The 20,829-nt window shown below is 39.3% G+C and overlaps 3 protein-coding genes across 4 annotated transcripts; 1 reads left to right on the forward strand and 2 right to left on the reverse strand.

Moving 5' to 3' along the window:
• Positions 1-8,208: 8,208 nt before the first annotated feature.
• LOC126799961 (uncharacterized) lies at positions 8,209-10,352 on the reverse strand. 2 transcript variants are annotated; one of them, XM_050527222.1, is made up of 7 exons: positions 10,255-10,352; positions 9,977-10,128; positions 9,643-9,770; positions 9,296-9,519; positions 8,917-9,123; positions 8,720-8,800; positions 8,209-8,578 (listed from the first exon to the last, which is right to left on the reverse strand). In XM_050527222.1, exons 1-7 carry the CDS (start codon positions 10,290-10,292, stop codon positions 8,335-8,337), a joined length of 1,074 nt encoding a protein of 357 aa, XP_050383179.1. In that variant the 5' UTR covers positions 10,293-10,352; the 3' UTR covers positions 8,209-8,334. The 2 variants fall into 2 exon arrangements, with proteins under 2 accessions (XP_050383179.1, XP_050383180.1); XM_050527223.1 differs by lacking the exon at positions 8,720-8,800.
• Positions 10,353-15,520: 5,168 nt separating this feature from the next.
• LOC126799443 (probable rRNA-processing protein EBP2 homolog) lies at positions 15,521-17,300 on the forward strand. Its single transcript, XM_050526646.1, has 2 exons — positions 15,521-15,664; positions 16,197-17,300. Exon 2 carries the CDS (start codon positions 16,206-16,208, stop codon positions 17,106-17,108), a length of 903 nt encoding a protein of 300 aa, XP_050382603.1. The 5' UTR covers positions 15,521-15,664; positions 16,197-16,205; the 3' UTR covers positions 17,109-17,300.
• Positions 17,301-17,474: 174 nt separating this feature from the next.
• Positions 17,475-20,732, reverse strand: LOC126799026 (protease Do-like 1, chloroplastic). The gene is made up of 8 exons (XM_050526135.1): positions 20,256-20,732; positions 20,037-20,159; positions 19,578-19,749; positions 19,041-19,078; positions 18,613-18,811; positions 18,351-18,503; positions 18,067-18,201; positions 17,475-17,771 (listed from the first exon to the last, which is right to left on the reverse strand). Exons 1-8 carry the CDS (start codon positions 20,672-20,674, stop codon positions 17,694-17,696), a joined length of 1,317 nt encoding a protein of 438 aa, XP_050382092.1. The 5' UTR covers positions 20,675-20,732; the 3' UTR covers positions 17,475-17,693.
• Between the last annotated feature and the right edge of the window lie 97 nt (positions 20,733-20,829).

Consider the following 20,829-nt stretch of genomic DNA (forward strand, 5'->3'; position numbering starts at 1 on the left):
TATCAGATGCTGAAGTTACTTATAGAAAACAAATGTCAAGCTACTGTTAATTTGCATTTTTTCTTAGTACAGGATGGGATTGACACTCCCAAAATTTATCATGTAACATCTTTATATATTGATTAAAAGACAAAACAAGCAAGCATTACGTGACGTATACATCAATGATATACAATGACTTATTTATTCTCAATCATATTATTTGATTCATACGGGGGGACTAGATTTAGGCGATACTCAGTTATGGATTGTTATCGTCATCACTACCGCCGCCGAATAATGCCTCGAGTCCACTTTTCTGAAAGAGGAAAGTGGTATAACGTGTTAATTACCTTTTAGAATTGTATCACCAAAATTGAATTCAGCTTTTGCATACACCAACTCAAATGCTAGAGACCGGTAGTGAGAGTTCGTTAAGAAAAAACTAACTAGAGGTCACAATAGAGCATTGTTATTTTCTGTCGGACCGTAAAATAGTTTAGCGGATATTATGATAAAGAAATTTTGATACTACGGATTTTCCTACCGCTGCTTTTTTGCCCGTCTCTTCGGCTGCTTCGTTGGCTGCATGTCCGGCGGCTGCTCGTAAGAGCTTTCCAAAAATATTCCCCAACTGTTTCTGGTTACCGTAAACCTACAGAGAAACAGAATAACAAGAACTTAAAAACAACAATAATAATACAATTGCATTAGCAAAACTTCTACAGGCCTTATATATAGATAGTAATGTCGTTGCAGCTAACCATGTCTACTGGAAGTGGCGGACTGTATAAGTCGGCGGGAGTTGGTGTCTGCAATCACAAACAAATCTTAGATCTCTTGTAGTATCACCAGCCCTAATTTAAATTACATAAAACCTTACATATATAACTGTACCTTGAGTTTTCTAGCCTCTCTGTTTTCAAACTCATCACCTGAAACGATCTATAAAGACGAGGAGGCCATCATAATATTACTGAATCTGCTGTGAAATTCAATTGTGCACACATGAAAATAACTAATGTACGTATGATCGAGAATCGAGCTATTACCCGTGTAGTAACTACTAGAATGGCGAAAAAGATGAAGTTGAACACAGTTCTGAAGACCATTTTGGTACTCTGACGCAGCTAAATTGATATCAATTAATCAAACAATAGGAAATGAATGTCAAAAATCGAATGTGGTGATATAAATACCGTCAGAATTAGTTAATTTCTTTTATGAAAAGTGAAAACACTACAAGTGGTTCAGTCTCTATAGTCGAATAGATAGCATGTGGAAATCACATGGCGTGTGGTGGACACTACAGTCGAAATGAGCTTAAATAGACCTGATAGAAATAGAAAGCATTTGCAGGTGTTTCGAAGTTATTAGCATACGACCCAGAAATGAAAGGTGCCAGTCGACAAGGTTCGATCGAAGAAAACCTGCATGTGTAAGTTCAGTTGTATTTAAGCAGAGAACTTGCATGTGTAACTTCAGTTATATTTAAGCATCTCAAATGCCTAATTGTCCGCCATCCTCGATATAGATAGATTGAGAACTAGAAGCTAATCAAACGGACTAAAATTTGCTCATTCCCTAGTTTATCAGAAAAAAAAAATATTACTCATCATTTCCTCAACTAGTTTAAAGATAAAATACTGTCGAATTTGTGATAATTTAAAGAGTGATTAATATTTTATTCCTTATAATTTGACCAGAAAATCCAAACGCTCTGAATCTCGTCAATATATAGTGCTTTGTGAGTTTGGTGTTAACTCGCTATGTGGCAATGGACTTTCAATTCGGCTCAATTAACACCAAAAGTTTACGGAACAAAATCTATAAATGAGTTTAATATCTAGAGTACGTACGTACGTATTGAATAATTTTCTAATATAATCAGAAGCTGAGATACTGAACTGTTGAAACTTAGAAGTATAAGGTAGTGAATAGAATTGTCCCGGAGAAAGGAAAAGAAACGACTAGATCACTAGTTAAATCACTTATAGAATAGTTTTTGGCTCTCTAAATTAAATTAACTCATAATCCAATATAGAACATAAGTATGCAGTGTGTGATGAATTCAAAATAACATTGATGTAGCAAGCGGGGAGTTGGAACAAGTTAACTAGTGAGTTCCAAGACTTGCCACAACTCTTAATATGTCTTTTGTTTTTTTTTCCTCATTTCCTTTCCGTTTATGCAATATTTTGTTAATTACGTACAGCCTCTAAAGAGAACATCATTTGAATTTTAATGTAGACTAAGTAAGAGTGAGAGTAATTACTAATGTAGACTAATAAGAAACTCCTCTCTTTAATTAGCGTGCATGCAATGTAACGACCCTAAAATTTCGAGCCTAAACGTGTTTTATCACGACAATACCTTCATCACTTCACCACAATGCATTGCTAGAATAACGAACCCACCATTCCTTCCTATCAACAAAAAAAAATCTCCTTTCATGATCATCTCATTATAACCATAAAAAGTTGTCGTGCATGATACCCACTCAAGTACCATATTTGTATCGGCAACACGATAAAGAAATCTTAACTCATTGAGTTCACAACCACCACAGAATACCACTTTGGATTTAGAATTACTCTAAAAAATTTCACCAGAGAATCGACTAATATACGCACAAGGCAGTAGAGAACCTCTACCGCCACCACAAGAGTGACGCATCACGCATCCCATCACACTCACCAAAACTTACCGTCAAAAATTAATTACAACTTCTTGCTTCCATGAGTGGTGTGCCACAATTTACAAGTCAGACAAATGATGTATTTTATCCCCCAACGGTGGGACATGAAAATTAAGTGAATTTACAGCGCAAAATCCAACAAGACCACAACTGAGATATTCTTTACCCCCTGGTTCATACATGCCTCAATGCATAACATACAACCTCACTCAACGCCCATGTGGCATCACCTAAATTATTGGTTTCCCCCACCGTTGTAGTACTACTAAGTTCTGAAATCAATTCAACAACAGAAGGGAAATATTGGGTCCACTGTCTCTTCAAATTAACCCAAAATGATTACTACGCTACCACTCTAAACCGTTGTTTCTTTTCTTTCATTAAGAACTCTCATGGCCAATGCATTCGGCCAAAATAACTTCTCTGCAAGCAGCAATATAATTGATTACTCTTATCGTAAAATTTATCCCTTGTTGACCTTGCAGTCAACTTCGCCTTATCCAACAATAACAAAAAAATATGATGCATAGAGGGAAAAGAACCTCTAAGTCTCCAACACTAACACCACTTGCACCCGAAAAGGAAATTTGGTCCTCAACCAATTCTTTACCAGTTGGAAGGTGATTGTCACGACAAATTCGTTAGAACACCACTAAGCTAAGGTCATCTCATACCTTATCTTCAATAGAGTTACTTCACCGCCATTGCGTCTCATGTGGACCCGTGGCATTGTGAAGTTCCAATCCCCAACATCAAAATAATTAAATCCTGAAAGATCAGCGTTCTCATTTAAATGCTCATCTAGCAAATAATTAATTCATATCGCCACATTGAGATTTCTCCATCACCTTATATTTCTTGCTCAGCCAAGAACAATGCGTAACATCAATTGTCTATAACCGAACCAAAACAAGTTCGGAATGTCACGTCGACAAAATGTGAATCTCAATTCAATAATCGAATCACCACCTTAAGAACGTATCACACAAGTCCTCAATCCTAGGTAAATGATACATAGTCTTGATGGTCACCTTAATCATTCCCCTGTAATCCACACACAACCGCATGAGACCACTCTCTCATTCACGAATAACACCGGCACAATTCAAGGTGAGACACCAGGTCTGATGAACCCTAGGTCTGATAGACCAAATATATGCACTTTCGATTCCTTAAACTCGTTATGTCCCAATCCCATCAGGCGCCTACGATATAGGTGCTATAACAGTTACACCATCAATAAAGTATCGACAACTCTCCCGAAGGTAAACTCAGTATTTTACGCAACGTCTCACTATACTCGGATATCACAATAAGGTCTGTGATAGCTATTTCCAGATCCACAGACTCCCCATTGCCAAGACTCAAGCTCTCATGGCGTTATCCGACTCGAGGCAAAGATACGAAACTCTGGTTTCCTGGGTCTATGAAAGAATCCACCATGTCAAAACAATCAATCATCGCGTACTGCGGCCTCAACCAATCTATTCCTCAGATCACATCATAGTGTGGTCCGGAATCACTATCAAATAAGCAGAGAACTCTCTACTTCCAATCACAATAGGACAAGCCTTTCATTGTCTCCAATTTCGAGGAACACTCCAAAAGTGAAGTGACACATAAAGAGTTTCCCATAGGCGTAGGAATCAATCCTAACCCCTCCACTGCCAATTATCAATAAATGAATGTGGCTATCATCCTCTTCTCTAACTCAGAGTACTCAATCATTACCAAGTAAGTCCCAATACACTCGATCCAATGGTCCGCTACCATATGATCCAAGCGTCATGAAATGACAGCACTAGCAGCTCACTCATGTCCTTGATCAACCTCAACACACGACTATCGTGTCAAACGATAGCAACAAGATCAACTTGTCTTTCCAGTGGAGCAGCCTCCTCATGAAGGTTCTCCACATTGTGGACTCGGCCTGCAGCCCTAACTCGGCCTCGACCTCTCGTCCGTCCTCGACCCTGTCCACGGCAAATTTTCCAAATTCATCACCATTCAATAATTAACACTCAGTCATACATGTGAAGTCTCGAATTCGACAAAATAGATCCAACCAGTATCAATCATGAAATTTCATAAGAAGGTGAATCATCGGAGTATCGTCACAATACTCTCTACAGGACCAAACCATAAGGTATGGCTCCTAACACTCTCGCGTACCCGACAACATATCAATACCAAGGAGCATGTGATGGGTGCCCGCCTGCAGTCGGATCATCGCTCCCGGATGGTATAGATAATCGCCAAATATGCACTTAGGCTCTGATACCAACTGTAACGACCCTAAAATTTCGAGCCTAAAAACTCAAAATTTCAAAGTCGTTAGAACACCAAAATAATCTCAATGAAATCGAAATCATTTAACGTGCACAGCGGATCATCACTGAGTTCTCAATACAACTCAGTCAAACCGATTATTACAACCCAAACTTATAATTCAACATTATAACAATTGGAAATGTATAATCCTCACAACAACCTCACAAGATAGTCACACCAAATCCTCACACAAGCTGGAGATAAATAACTTCAAGTCTTCTGAGCGGTCCGTCAATTCTCGCTAATCCACACCTGCGGAGTTATCCACTACACCATCGAATTGGTGCACCGGGATTGTAAACACAAACCCGGTAAGCTTTACAGCTCGTATGAGTAAAATGAAAATAAAACTCGCATATTAATATATATACGAAAATCCACAAATCAAACAAATATAAATGCACTCATGAGTCAATGGACGGCCCATCTGGTTGTCCCAAAGAAATATGAAAAGAAGCTCTCATGAGAAATTAAGTAACCCTTCTGGTTACCCAAATGCATTTATAATACGGGTACTAAGAACGCTGGTACACATCTGTTACCCCTCTCGTAATACACCGCCGATATTGGATAGCCACCCGCTACCCAACATCCAAAACAATCTGAGTACCCATGAGCAGATAACCACCCGTTACCTCACATGCAGTACTAAGGCAGACAGACTAGAGCTCTAACTGTATCGTAACTTTCGCCCGGCCAAAGGCTAGGTTCCGACTTGCCAAACACGTACAATAATCTCACATCATATTGTACCAAATCACGTCCGAAGACAAATCAACATTTTAACAATCTCAATGTTAAAATCACGTACAATAATCTCACATCATATTGTACAAATCAAAATCACATTCTTGATATATCTTGTCATCAAAATGACATCATCACAATACAATCATAATAGTATATTATATAGCAGACTATATATATATATATATGTATTTATTTACCATTTATACGATATATATATAATCCATTATATCTTATACATGTCATAATTTATAAACATGTCCGAAGACAAAACGTTAAACAAACTCCATATTAAGCTCACATGCTTGTCATCGAATTAACCAAATCCAGATGAATTCATAACAGTATATAATATAGCAAATTATATATATATATATGTACTTATTACCATTTATACAATATATATAGAATCCACTATATTGTATACATGTCGTATTTCAATATTAAAAACTCTTGCAAATATCTTAGAATCACCGCAAGGGTAGATTCGTAATTATGTGAGATTTTACTCACCTTATCGAGTCGAGCGTAATTCCACAATTTCCTAAGATAATTCCTTTCCTTGCTTTATAGATCACCTTGAAAAGATAAGAAAAGAATTTAGAACCGTTTCGTAAACCTTTAAATGCCGAAACAGTAATAACCGGTTACTGTTCAGCAATTTTCGGTTTTACGAATTTATTGTTCACCATCACTTTTCAGTGTTACTGTTCACTGTTACTATTCACAGTACTATTCACGTATTAATGTACAAATACATAACCAATACGTATCGTTGTACGAGTACATACTGTTTACGTATTTCTGTACGTATAATTACTATTCAAATGTACATACTGTTTCAGTAAATAAAAGTTACTGAATTACCCTTTCAAAATTACTTTTTACTTTTACTAAAAGTAATTTATATTTACATTTACCGTACGTAAATAAATTTTACATTTACCGTACGTAAATAAAATTTACATTTACCGTACGTAAATAAAATTTACATTTACATTTACCGTACATCAGTAAATTACAAAAAAACCCTTCCGGCATTACTGTTCACACCGCCGCACGTGGCGGCGCGTGGGGCACACGCGCCACCCGCCGGCAGGCTGCGCGTGGGGCTTACTCGCCGACGCCACCAACGGCGCGTGTCACGCCACCGCCGCCCATTTCTCTTCCTTTCTCTTCCCTCTTCTCCTCCACGGCCTCACGCCGCCCCTAGGTCACTCCACGTACCCACACGCGCCGCCTAAGGCGGCGGTACCCTCTCCTTCCTCCTCTCCCCCGATCTCCACCAAATCAACCAACAAAAATCACAAATCCACAACCAAACCATCAATTACATCGATTCATACCTTAATCGAAGCTAAGAACTCCGATTGGCGCAGGAAGAGCTCGGATTCGTCGGTGATGCTTCGACTCCTCGGGAAGAAATCGAGTTGTGGGGTTTTGCCCCTAAGTCGATCGCAGAGGACTCCAAGGGCGAGGATTGGCGTCGTGATGCTCTCCTCCGTGCCCTCGCGTCGTCGAAGCGGTGCTCGCTGGTGGCGATGATGCTTGCAGCCTCAGGTTGGAGCGCGGAGGTTCACGACATCGCGAGGAGATGCGTCGACCTCGGGGTTTGCAGAGAAGAGCCGTGCGGTGCTCCTGTGCTAGGCGGTGGAGACCACGGCCGAACGGCGATGGAGATCGCCGGCGAGGACAGTGAGGGAGAGAGAGAGCTTGGGGAGGGAGAAAATCGCGAGGGGAGAGAGAGAAAAGGAAAAAGGGAGGCGGGGTGAAGGGTTTCCGAAAATGGAAACCCTAATCCCTCAATTTCTCCTTTTATACTATTTTCCAAATCGGAAACTAACTTCCATCGTCAATAACTTTCACCTCCGACGTCCGATTCAAATGCGTCACATGTCCACACACTCGTATCGACGAGCTCTACAACTTTCGTGAAGGAAGTTTTCGCAACCGAGCGACGGAATAAAAGTCGATATATACGTTGCGGAAACGTAACGTTTTTCTAATTAAACGTTCCGAGAACGTTTCCGTTTCTCGTTTCACAATATCGCAACCTATCACATTCATTCTAATTAAATTTCACAATTTTATAGAATTCAAATCAAACTAATATTGTTTGAAATTTTAGGGTTATTACATGCAATGTACTCAAGCTAGCTAACACACACGCACGTACACACATGCAGTCTTTCAATCTATCTCCAATGCGATTGTTTCCTACTGGATTAATTACCATATATAATTATCGTTTCAGATTATCCAATATTAGGCTATAAATGCATGTGTGTTATCATACAATGTATATATGAACTTATGAATCGAAATGATTTCTCCCTCATGATACTCGATGGACTTCGTTTATATGTAGAATCAAGCATTATACATTAACGCATACAAATAGTCCAAGAATATATGATTAATCTTGGAAGTTATTTCAAATATTCCGTAGTTAATCTTCAAAGAAGTAGGTAGCTAGCTATATTATAAGTACGTACAACAAGATATATAGTACCAGTATCACTCAACGTTACATATCCTTCATTTAATTTATTGTCTTCCCTTAATTCAAGGCACTGGGACTAGGTATCCCGGCAGTCCAAGCACCAGCAGTAGAAATCAGACCTGGAAATGTCCAACATTTGTTCAGGGCTCATCCTCTCAAGCTCATTTTGCCGCCACGACGCAAAATTATTTCTGTTTTGTGGATCAGTAGCAACAGGACAGGCCTCTGTCTTGTGAGCTTGAGATCTCATTCGCATGTACAGCTTCATTGTTGCAACACAATCCTCATAAGGGTCTTGAATCCCACTTTGAATGTCATACCTACATGTATATGGTGTATTATTAACATATTAGTTCTATCGATCACTTAACTAGTCAGTACTAGCTCGCACACAAATGTTTGTTAATTTATAATCATTGTTCATTGAGAAATTAACTAAGGAATTGAAACTCCAATATTACCCGAGATATGCTTGTGTTAGATACTTCAGTGAGTTGCTGAGCTTGCTTGTTTTCATCAGTGGAGGATATTTTGCAGTATCTCTATATATAGTCGCATAAAATTGGAATATCAATTAAAACACATTGAAATATCATTTTATTTTTCCTACTTAATTAATTTAGATAACCTCAAATGAATTTTAACCTGAAATTCTTACCTCATCATGACTGCTGGGTATTCAATATGCAGAGATTCGAGGTCATGATCCAAACCATGACCCACGAGAATTCTAGCTTTTCCTGCTCTAGGTCGAATCTTCCACATCGGTTCCCCGTTGCACAAAAAGTCTTGAATCTTCCTTTGCACTTGCCTCTGCGGCATTGCGTCCCTCAAATATTCAGGACGGATCCCAGTTGTTTCGTACCTGAATTTTATTTGAGTAGCACAAAGTTAACTATCAATAGTTCAATACGTATCGATGGTTACGAGCTTATTTCTCTTGCTAAGTATACTGGCATGCATGCATCCATGCATATGTATTAGATTTTAGAAGAAGTACATATGATCGTTATCATATGATTATATTATATATATACCTGTAGTTTGTGACTGGCATTGGTGGCTTTACATAAGAGTGGAAGATGATGTTATCATATTCATCAGTGAGACAAACTCTAGCGCAGAGATCAAGGGAGCCATCACTTCCCCCACCAACCATCTTGCAAGCCAGGGCAACAGTTTGACCACTATTGCCTCTTGTGTAGTTACCATGATCAAGATTGTCACGAATGCCCAAGTTACCAAACCGACCAATTAAACCCTGCATGTATGCCACTAATTCAATTTGGTCTCATATACTCAATCTAAATAAAGAAATTGTACATCACACTTAAGCTACTTAAGTTGATGAGATTGAGATGATCGAGGACTAATTAACACGTACAGCGGCACCGGAGAGTCGGCATCTGTCCTGGTGAAGCCTGAGAGTATAAGGGCTATCAAAGACAGATAAGCAATACTTGCATCCTCTGCTGCTGAATATGTTCTTGCATTCTTGTTTTGGCAATGGCCCTAGTTTTAAGAAATAACGATAATAATAATGAAAAATATATAATTAAAGCCAATAGACTGATAGAGAAAGTATTCATCTCATATATACCAGTTACAATCAATGAGTCGATCATTAATACAGTAGTTTATGTACGTCACAGTCAATTTGATAACAAGTGTTTATGTACCTATAAAGTTTGTCATTAGTTAGAGAATAATTTATATACCTATGACATGTTCCCTGAGAGATTCAAAGGATCTGCAGTGCTTCTTGCAGATTCCGCACGAGGGCTCATGAGAAGAGTGGTATGAGGTTCTCATGTGCTCAACCAGGTGCTCGATCTTGTTGAACTGCCTGAAGCATGCAGCACACTTGTTCCTGAAAAATCAGTTGTAAAATCTAATTAGTACGTATATATATGGATATTCTACAAATTAATAAGTAGTGATCTGATCATATGTATACTCAAGAAAAGAGAGCTAGCTAGTGATTGAGAAAATAAACCTCAGAGTTTCGGATGATTCAAATCTGCTATAGTTCATGATGGTCGGACAGTACCAGTTGTGTTACTCGAAAGCAAAGCTAGCGAAGTTATGATCGAGTAGTGAGGGTTGAGGAGTGAGGACTGGAGGTGGAAGCCTTGAAAGTATTTATAGGCATTAAAGCGAATATTTTCCGTACGTAAGTGCTAAACGTTTAATCAGTAAAAAGGTTGATTACATAGTGTAGTATCGATGCTTTGCTTTGAAAGTGTACCACTTCTCTAGCTAGTTTAATTTACCTTCCTTAAAATTTAAGAACATTCGTAGTAATCTAAAATCTAGGTCTGGGCCCCCCATGTTCTAACCAGAATATTTTCCAGCTAGAATTGCTACCTGCCATACTTCCCCCTCTGGTTATTCACCGTACAGCTTTCCGGAATGGAGCAACAGTTCGCAGAAAATATTTTACTTAATTAGAAATGCTTCAAATGTAATTTGGTAAATAAAAACCCGAGGCATATATTATTATCCCTTATACATGTGGTGTGGAGTTTGGGTTAATCTACTATACATCAATGTATGCTATACATCTCATATCCGACGATTGACAACATATATTATTTTTCTGACTCCACTTACAAAACAATATCGATCGTCGGATGTATGATGTATAACATATATTGATGTATATTATAATTTTCTGTGGAGTTTTCACCGGCCTATAAACCGTTCGGTAATATTTACATGCAAGTCTAGGAAGTTGATATACAAGAGCATCATATATGTGCAGTGAGGTCGTGCATATATAATCAATCACAGATCATACAAGCCTTTCATACTTCATCTCTTTATATCATTATATGTTTATATATATCGAGGTTCTGTTTGTCTTTTTCCCAATGCATCGATCTGTTAGAACTGATCGAGAGGTCGTATAGATAAGTATGCTGGTAAATAAATGACGTCCATCAGCGGAAACTTTTTATCTCCGATATAAAGCTAGCTGGTGGGCTGATAAGAAGTTAATCTTTTTTACTTTCGGCAAAGGATCCGAGTGGTTCATTGACGTAGCTGCAGATAAGAGGTTCGATCGACCAACAAGTAGTGCAGCAGCTGGGTGTGTAATCTAGCTTCCCCGATCGATCGTGCATACTTTAGTTTGGGGTTTAGAATTTAGAGATTTAGGATTCAAAATTCGAGTTATAAAGTCATAACGAAGCATCTAGGATATTTAGAAAAGTCTAGGGGAAGAAACTCATAACAAGGTATCCATATAAGCTCCCACGTACAGGGCCACTGTGACGTCTTTCAATCTCTATCCCTTCCTATCTCTGTTCTGTTGTTCTTGGTACTAAGCTAGTGCAAGCTGAAGTTATTGGCTATTTCGAAGATGGGGGAATGTCAGCAAAAGACTCTCTTTTGACCAGGAAGGAGTCCCCCATTAGATTCTTCATTCGTGATTTGCAGAATTGCAGATACCCCAAAGACCTATGCACATCCGTATCGAAAAAAAAGAAAGACCTATGCACATCAGTTTCTGAATTTGAAATAAAATTCGATTTGGTCCACTACTCGATCGCCCATACAGATAGCAATGTAATGCTTGCATGGAATTCATTGACCATCACTACCATCATGCACTTAATTAATTACGTCTCTCTCTCTCCACCACTAGAAAATGAGCCAGAGTTCTTCAACCTTTCTAGCTGTTACAGACACTTTTGAAGTGGTATATATCTATTGTTCGAGCAAATGGAACCACCACCTCCTTTTTATTTTCTGTTTTATTTGTATCCTAGCTATAAGAGTTATTCTAATACTGTACACATGTCAATTCCCATCTGCAATTCAAATGTCAAACCATTGAAACAAACCCTTTCTGGTATACGTACCCTTTCTGCTCGAATCTTGCATATATATGATCGAGCGACATGCTCTAAAGTATATCCTTTCTGGTTTTAAGAGCTAGAATGAGGACATAATAACGTTATTGAATTAATTAAAACCCGCTGCATCACATTGTTTAGGGTTCTATTGGAGCAATGCAAAACTAGAGCTGTTTTGACGATGATCAAATTAATCATTAACTGTTAAAAGCTGGTTAATTGATTGATACTTAGAAGAAATGTACGTTTTATTTGACTTGGGTTCATAAGTTCAACGTTCGTGCGACAGATGATCGAGGAATTGGTGATCATTATATTGTTAGACATAAACTATAACATAGAGGGGATGTATATATAATTATATATAATAGAGATATGATCATGGAATATGGATTGGTTGACCAACCTGCTCGATCATTTCGGATATTCATGTCTGTGTTATTCGTCCATGCACTTGGTTTCAGAACATAGTCAAACCTGATCCCCAGCCAAAAGGAGATCGATGAAGCTTTGCTTTTGTAAAGCTAAAGATATAAATTGATGGAATTCTTTTCTTCTGATTAATCCTCTGACCAAATAAGGAATATACATACATATATGGTATGGTTCACTTCTCTTCAATTATTTTCTGTCACATCACACGTGTACACGTACGTCTAATGCAATGCAAAATGATTCTACTCGCTGCCTCTTCTTCTCATATTCCAAGTCTAACGAAGTCCAAGCTTCAGACTTGATGCTTGTACCAAACAAATCGAGAAGTACCGAACTCGATGCATGAGTGTAATTAAAATGCGTCTCCTTGAGTATAAGCTAAGGAGATCGATCGATCTCCTATTCTCCTTATGGCTATGTAATAATCCTAAAATTTCAAACAATATTAGTTTGATTTGAATTCTATAAAGTTTTGAAATTTAATTAGAATGAATGTGATCGGTTGCGATGTTGTGAAACGAGAAACGGGAACGTTCTCGGAACGTTTAATTAGAAAAACATTACGTTTCCGCAACGTATATATCGACAATTATTCCGTCACTCGGTTACGAAAACTTCCTTCACGAAAGTTGTTGAGCTCGTCGATACGAGTGTGTGGACATGTGACGTATTTGAATCGGACGTCGGAGGTGAAAGTTATTGACGATGGAAGTTAGTTTCCGATTTGGAAAATAGTATAAAAGGAGAAATAGAGGGATTAGGGTTTCCATTTTCGGAAACCCTTCACCCGCCTCCCTTTTTCCTTTTTTCTCTCTCCCCTCGCGATTTTCTCCCTCCCTAAGCTCTCTCTCTCCCTCACTGTCCTCGCCGGCGATCTCCATCGCCGTTCGGCCGTGGTCTCCACCGCCTAGCTCAGGAGCACCGCACGGCTCTTCTCTGCAAACTCCGAGGTCGACGCATCTCCTCGCGATTTCGTGAACCTCCGCGCTCCAACCCGAGGCCGCAAGCATCATCGCCACCAGCGAGCACCGCTTCGACGACGCGAGGGCACGGAGGAGAGCATCACGACGCCAATCCTCGCCCTTGGAGTCCTCTGCGATCGACTTAGGGGCAAAACCCCACAACTCGATTTCTTCCCGAGGAGTCGAAGCATCACCGACGAATCCGAGCTCTTCCTGCGCCAATCAGAGTTCTTAGCTTCGATTAAGGTATGAATCGATGTAATTGATGGTTTGGTTGTGGATTTGTGATTTTTGTTGGTTGATTTGGTAGAGATCGGGGGAGAGGAGGAAGGAGAGGGTACCGCCGCCTTAGGCGGCGCGTGTGGGTACGTGGAGTGACCTAGGGGCGGCGTGAGGCCGTGGAGGAGAAGAGGGAATAGAAAGGAAGAGAAATGGGCGGCGGTGGCGTGACACGCGCCGTTGGTGGCGTCGGCGAGTGAGCCCCACGCGCCGCCACGTGCGGCGGTGTGAACAGTAATACCGGAAGGGTATTTTTGTAATTTACTGATGTACGGTAAATGTAAATGTAAATTTTATTTACGTACGGTAAATATAAATGTAAATTTTATTTACGTACGGTAAATGTAAATTTTATTTACGTACGGTAAATGTAAATATAAATTACTTTTAGTAAAAGTAAAAAGTAATTTTGAAAGGGTAATTCGGTAACTTTTATTTACTGAAAACAGTACGTACATTTGAATAGTAATTATACGTACATAAATACGTAAACAGTATGTACTCGTACAACGATACGTATTGGTTATGTATTTGTACATTAATACGTGAATAGTACTGTGAATAGTAATCGTGAATATTACTGTGAATAGTAACAGTAACACTGGAAAGAGACGGTGAACAGTAAATTCGTTGTAATAATCGGTTTGACTGAGTTGTATTGAGAACTCAGTGATGATCCGCTGTGCACGTTAAATGATTTCGATTTCATTGAGATTATTTTGGTGTTCTAACGACTTTGAAATTTTGAGTTTTTAGGCTCGAAATTTTAGGGTCGTTACAGGCTAGCTTTGGATCGGGTTTGTGTCGTTGCAGCACACGTTGTCAATTTCAGTTCTTGTTTTTGTATAGGCGGAGAGTTGTAGTTAAGCTAAGGATATCGTTATAGTCTTATAGAGAACCTCAACAAAACTCGTGCACATATCGATGTCGTATCACAAGTACTTATCTATCTCATCGTTTGTTGTACAGTTTGTGCCTAGCTAAATTATGACTTGGGCTAAAATGAAAGCTTCTGACATTGCGAAGCACTCGACTAACTAAAAAGCGAGGGAGCTCTTAAGATCCTTAATTTGCATAACAGACTAAAGGGAGTTTGACCCCGAGTTTTTATCAGATTATGAACTTAAATTCTCAAATAATCTGATTGAGGTATTTGACAAATAGAAATCGTTGGTGATTATCTGAGAATTTCACACACACCAAGGTAAATTCTAAAAGCTATAAATTAGAGCTTATGATTATGGGGGAGATATTATAATATGTCTATTACTTTACTACCACACTTTTCTAAACTCACCACACTTTTATACAAATATTCACCAAACATTTCAAGTACTCACAGCTGATTATTCTCACAGCTCAGCTGCAGCTGATTATTCAATCAGCTCAACTGAAGCTGATTATAAAAAACTCACCTAGGAGTCAAACTCGCCGTAAGGCTGAGTTTAGCCTAGATTATAGGCTTAAATTCTCAATAATTTGACCAATGAATTTAATGAATTAGCTTATTCATAAATTCACAAACTCCGATACATTTTTTAGACAAATTATAAAAACTACAAAACTACAACGGAAGCTGATTAAATCTGCATAACCACATCGGACCAAATTGGGCCGAGACTTATGAGGAGGTGTTAGTCAAAAAATTAATGTTTTCCATTTTCTTTTCAACCAATGTTTGACTTTGACCGTAGCCCTAAAACCCTAAACCCATCCGAGTCCCCTACCAAACTTGAATCCCTTAACATTTCTCAAGTCCTAAACCCCAAATCCCTAAATCCCCAAATCCACCGCCGCTAGTCCGCTAGCACCAGCGCCGTGCGCTCTGCGGCTCCACAACTGTCGGCCGCCGGCCTTTGTCAACGGCAAGGTAGTCTAATTTCTGCCATCATCTCATGGTTTTGTAGTTTGTCAATTTCAGTGTTTCTAATCTACTCTTGTTTATGGGTTTTGGGTATTCTAGGGATGAGGTCTAATTTGATCATGTGAGGGAAGAAATTGTCGATTGGGATTCTGGGTTTGGCTGTGTAGTAATCTAGCTTGTTCTTTCTTCTTTTGCCCTGTTTGGGTTTAGCTGCCCAGAAATTTAGGTACTATAGAATGAAGAATTGATATGTAATCCCAATTGGGTTTTCATGTTTTAGTGTTAGTTTGATACTTTGATTATTATATGGCTGATTTGATTGAGTGTAGTTAGATTTAACTGAAAGGTTTTGGATTCTGTTGTGTTTTTTTTTTGTATGCTGAGATTAAAGTATGTAGCTTTGATGAACTTAATCTGTGTTATCTAGATTGAGTAGATTCTGTTTTACAATTTGAACTGTTGAGTAGTGGTTTTTCTCATGGTGGTTTGATGATTCTGATGGAGATGGAATTGTGTTTTTTTTTTTTTTTTGGGATAGATTTGAGAGATGGCTCTATCTAAGAAAGAATCAATGATGGTTAATGAGGAGGTGCTGGAAGACGATAGTGATATGGGAGAAGATTTGTCTGATTCAGAATTGGAGCAAGAATCGGAAGAGGAGTCTGAAGAGGAAGGAGATGTGAGATTGGCTGAGCCCTCCCAGAATGCTACATACAACAAAGACGGTCTGTTGGAGAAGCTTGCAGATATGAGCTGGCCAGGGAATGCTAAATGGATAGACAAGCTTACATTGGATATTGAGCAAGAGCAGCCTGTGGATGTGAATGATGACCTGACGAGGGAGCTTGCATTTTATACGCAGGCGCTAAATGGGACTAGAATGGCCTTTGAGAACCTTCAGTCGATGGGGCTTCCATTTCTGAGACCTGAGGATTACTATGCAGAAATGGTGAAGTCGGATTCCCACATGGAGAAAGTGAAGAGCCGGCTATTGGTGGAGAAGAAGAACATGGAGGAGGCTGAGGAGAGAAGGAAAGCCAGAGAGGCCAAGAAATTGTCTAAAGAGATTCAGAACCAGAAGTTGAAGGAGAGAGCTAAGCAGAAAAAAGAGTCTATTGAGTCTGTGAAGAAGTGGAGGAAGCAGAGGCAGCAAAGTGGGTTTGCTGGGGGTGACAAGGGAAGCGAGCTGGATTCGGCCTTTGAAGATGGGAAGCCATTTGAGAAGTCAGGTAATAAGAGGTCTGGTGTAGCGCCCGGAGATCGGTCTGGAGGGAAGGGAAAATATGCTGGAAAGGGGAAGAAGCCAAAGAAGAAGGAAATCAAGGATTCCAAGTTTGGATTTGGAGGAAGGAAAGGTTCCAGGAAGCAAAATGTTGCTGAAACCACCAACGATTTGAGAGGCTTCAATAAAGAAGATGGTTTCTCAAAAAATAAGAAAAGGAAGATGTGATGTGCAGCTGTACGGTTTTGTGGTTTTGTTTCTCTTGATGGTTAAGGGCATGCCCTTGTAACCTATTAATTTTGTTTGTGATTCTAATACTACTGAACTTGTATGGAATACATTATTGTTTTTTAAAGTGTCAGAGTGATATTGTTGCTGCCGGAAGTTATATGCTCTTTCTGATGAAGCTAAGTTCATTTGCGTTCTCGTCATTTGTCAATATCTATCTTTGCAAACAAGTTCGTTTCTCATCGTTGTTAGAGATTCAGATTGTTGCTTGGCTTGAGCTTCTTTTTTCTTTGGTTTGAAGTTATTCAATCCAACTCATATTCTGTGGAGCCAAACGCCAATTAAGATCGAGACTTTCCCAATCCAATCTGTTTCCAATTCAATCCAAGTCAAGATTGGATACTAATCCATTCATGTATGCATACTAAGCCATTCCTGTTAGGTATATGCATTGAACTAATACAAAGCATATGGGTAATCATGGCGGTTAAATTATATACAAGAAAACCCTTATCAAGCTAGTATACATAAGAACAAATGGCAATCCGTCTGATATGTATTGCATTTTAGATTACAGTTGGTAAGTCATGACTCGTCGGCCTTTGGTTCAAGTACAACAGGGATTTTCTCTTTCTGATCACCACGCAACACCTCGACAATCACCTGATCGTGTTCAGAGCAATACATTATTGAAAGGTACATAAAACATGTAGAGTCACATCAATTTTGCCCATCTATAATCACCATAGAGACCAGAAATCCAATAAAATTCACCACCATATAGCTGGGGAAAGGTGTAGTTGTACTATGATAGGTCAAAATGTTTGCAAGGGTATTTAATTTGAAAATATTAAATGTACAAGGTCAGAGAAATAGAAGACTGTAGCTCCAGACCCCTTTCTAAAACCAAATATATAAAAATAAAAAATAAAGAAGAAAGAAAGAAAGAAGACTATACCTTATCACCCACGTTACATTGGTCAAGAACTCTATACAGGTCGCTGCCATTGGTGACTTTTTTTCCATTAACAGAAGTTATTATGTCACCTAATATGAGTCTGCCATAGGAATCACGCTTTGTTGGTAGGAGTCCCTGCATATTGGAGGCTCATGAGCTACACTATCCAATAGAAGCACAACATATTTTCATAAAACTATTCTAGAATCATATTAGCTCGAAAGTGGAAATCAATTTCTGCAGTACATGAAACTACGACGAGAAAGAGAGGGGCCGAAAAGTACCGCTTTTCCAGCTGGACCATTTGCTGGTGCATCTAGGACAAGCACTCCACTGACCCCCAACTGTTCAACAGATTGATCTGGTGCAAACTTAATCCCTAAAATAGGTCTGGTGACCTTCCCAAATTTGACCAACTGGTCAACAATGCCATTTACCTAATCATTTTTTTTTACACAAAGGAAAAAAAAGCATCAGAAGAGTCATTTCTCTCATGAAAGAATTGAAGGACTATTAGTGAAAGGAACTTCATTGCTGTCTACTCACAGTATCAACTGGAATAGAAAACCCAACACCAGATGATGCACCTGATGGAGAATATATTGCAGTATTTATTCCAATAAGGCTCCCTGAACTGTCTAGAAGTGGCCCTCCACTATTGCCGGGGTTAATGGCAGCATCTGTCTGTATAACATCTTGGATTGGACGGCCAGTTGCAGCAGAACTGATTTCTCTGCGTAGTCCGCTATTTTTATAGAAAAGGAACTATGTTAAGAAAATACATACTGTGGACAAAAAAAGTTCACTGAAAAGGAATACGACAATACAAGAATTCATCTAAAACTAGCTAACAGCCACCTTCTAAATATAAGGCCCTAATTTCATGTTAGTTGTGCATGGCACAAGAGTGAAAGAATCAAATAGAGATAGAAAAGTGACTTCTTTCTAAGAGAATTTGGTAATGAATTTTCTACCTGATAACACCAGTCGTAAGGGTATGGTCAAGCCCAAACTGCAAGTTACACACAAGGAAATAAACGTCTCAGTTGAGTACAAATGTGTCTATTAAGATGTAATGACCAGAGCCTTCATAACCAGTTAGCCAGATAAGGATCATGCCATTATAAAGCTTTATACAATCAAACAAAATTTCGTATTCAACTGTACTGCAAAACCCTGCCATGGCAAAGCAATTCTAGAGGGGTTGTATTCTTTGCTTCTAACAGAAAAAATGGGTACAAGTAATACATTCAACTTTCAAAGCATTTTCCAAATATAAGGAATTAATACAACATGAGTTTCAAGTGAATAGAGGACCTTAGTTAATCACAAGGTATAATAATGTAAATCATTGACAGTTCTGTGATATACTGTTCTGAAATCTACATCATAAATGAAGCGATAAAAATGAATAGAGGAACCTGTAAATCACAGATTTGATCACTTAGGGTATGTTTAAGGTATTAAGAAGTTACATAAATAATGCAAGGATGGAACAGTATCGAACTTACAGGATTGCCAATAGCAAACACTTTCTGACCAACTAGCAAGTCTGCAGAGATGCCAACTGGTATCGGCCTTAGTTTGTCTTTGGGGGCATCAACATGTAAAACTGCAACATCCTTGTCTTGGTCAAATCCAACCACTTTTGCATCGAAAGTTGACTGGTCAGCAAGCGTAACCCTGGAAACAACTAGCATATCTTTAGAGGAGCAATGAGAGGTGCCATTCCACCGCAAAAGAAAAAAACACCACAAAATGAAATCTCCATCAAACAGAAAACCTGAGCTCAAATTAACAAATTAACCATGTATCTCGCAGTCGTAACTAACCTATAGGGTATAGACGCGACCAACTTATCAAAATTGAAGGCCAAATTTATAGATAACTTATTAAGCTACGCGTTTCATTCCTTAAGCATCAGATAAACAAAATGCCTGAAGTAAAAGAGCACTTGGAATCAAGGGAACCTGAGATCAGAAGCGCCGCGAATGACGTGGTAATTGGTGACAACGTTGCCATCTTTATCCCACACAAACCCGGAACCGGACCCCTGCGGCACCTCAAACACGTCCAATGTAAACGCATCCTGCCTACAGAACACTCCCCACATTCAACAAAAAATTACAGTCCACAGTAGCAAAAACAGAACCGAAAAAACCCAAGTCAGTTACAGCAGCATTACATACCTGGCGGCGAGATTGGTGATGTAAACAACAGAGGGAGTGTTCTCCTGGAACAGCCGCACGGTAGCGAGCTCATCGGTCTGGAGCTTCCTCTGCGGCGTGACGACGAAAGCAGAGGCCGAGTCAACGTCGGCGACGAACAAGGACAGGGCGAGAGCGAGGGAAGTGCAGAGGATGAGGAGGGAGTCGAGGGCGGAGGAGAAGGGGTTCTTGTTGGTGAGGAGAAGCTTGTTGAGGCATGGAGGGCAGTAGGGAAGAAGCAGAGACCGTTTGTGGGGTTTGAAATGAGGAGGAGATGGGATTCGGATTGGGATTTTGTGGAGGGAAACAATGGTGAGCTTTCGGGCTGGGGAGGGAGGAGGAGGAGGAGGAGGTAGAGAGAAGGAGAGGAGGTTCGTGGAGATCAGAGAAGAAGCAGCCATGGATTGAGCTGCAACACTAGTCAAAGCCTTGTATCCAACTATTCGTAAGCATTGGAGACGGTCCGAGAATCAAAGCAAGCTGGATATATACACCTATTTTAATTATCAAAAATATATATAAAAATTAATTGGATATTGTGAACTTGTAACTACTT

Source organism: Argentina anserina, chromosome 6 (genome assembly GCF_933775445.1).
Source record: "Argentina anserina chromosome 6, drPotAnse1.1, whole genome shotgun sequence".
Classification (NCBI taxonomy): domain Eukaryota; kingdom Viridiplantae; phylum Streptophyta; class Magnoliopsida; order Rosales; family Rosaceae; genus Argentina; species Argentina anserina.

Bases quoted from the DNA above. Each gene is read 5' to 3' on its own strand.
- LOC126799961 (XM_050527222.1), bottom strand. From the start codon at position 10,292: ATGAACTATAGCAGATTTGAATCATCCGAAACTCTGAG. The intron at 10,129-10,254 runs GTTTATTTTCTC...CTGATTTTTCAG, and splicing joins GAATCATCCGAAACTCTGAG to GAACAAGTGTGCTGCATGCT. The intron at 8,579-8,719 runs GTAATATTGGAG...ATATACATGTAG, and splicing joins CTAACACAAGCATATCTCGG to GTATGACATTCAAAGTGGGA.
- LOC126799443 (XM_050526646.1), top strand. From the start codon at position 16,206: ATGGCTCTATCTAAGAAAGAATCAATGATGGTTAATGAGGAGGTGCTG.
- LOC126799026 (XM_050526135.1), bottom strand. From the start codon at position 20,674: ATGGCTGCTTCTTCTCTGATCTCCACGAACCTCCTCTCCTTCTCTCTA. The intron at 20,160-20,255 runs GTATGTAATGCT...AGTGTTCTGTAG, and splicing joins ATCACCAATCTCGCCGCCAG to GCAGGATGCGTTTACATTGG. The intron at 18,812-19,040 runs GTAGAAAATTCA...CTATAAAAATAG, and splicing joins CTTACGACTGGTGTTATCAG to CGGACTACGCAGAGAAATCA.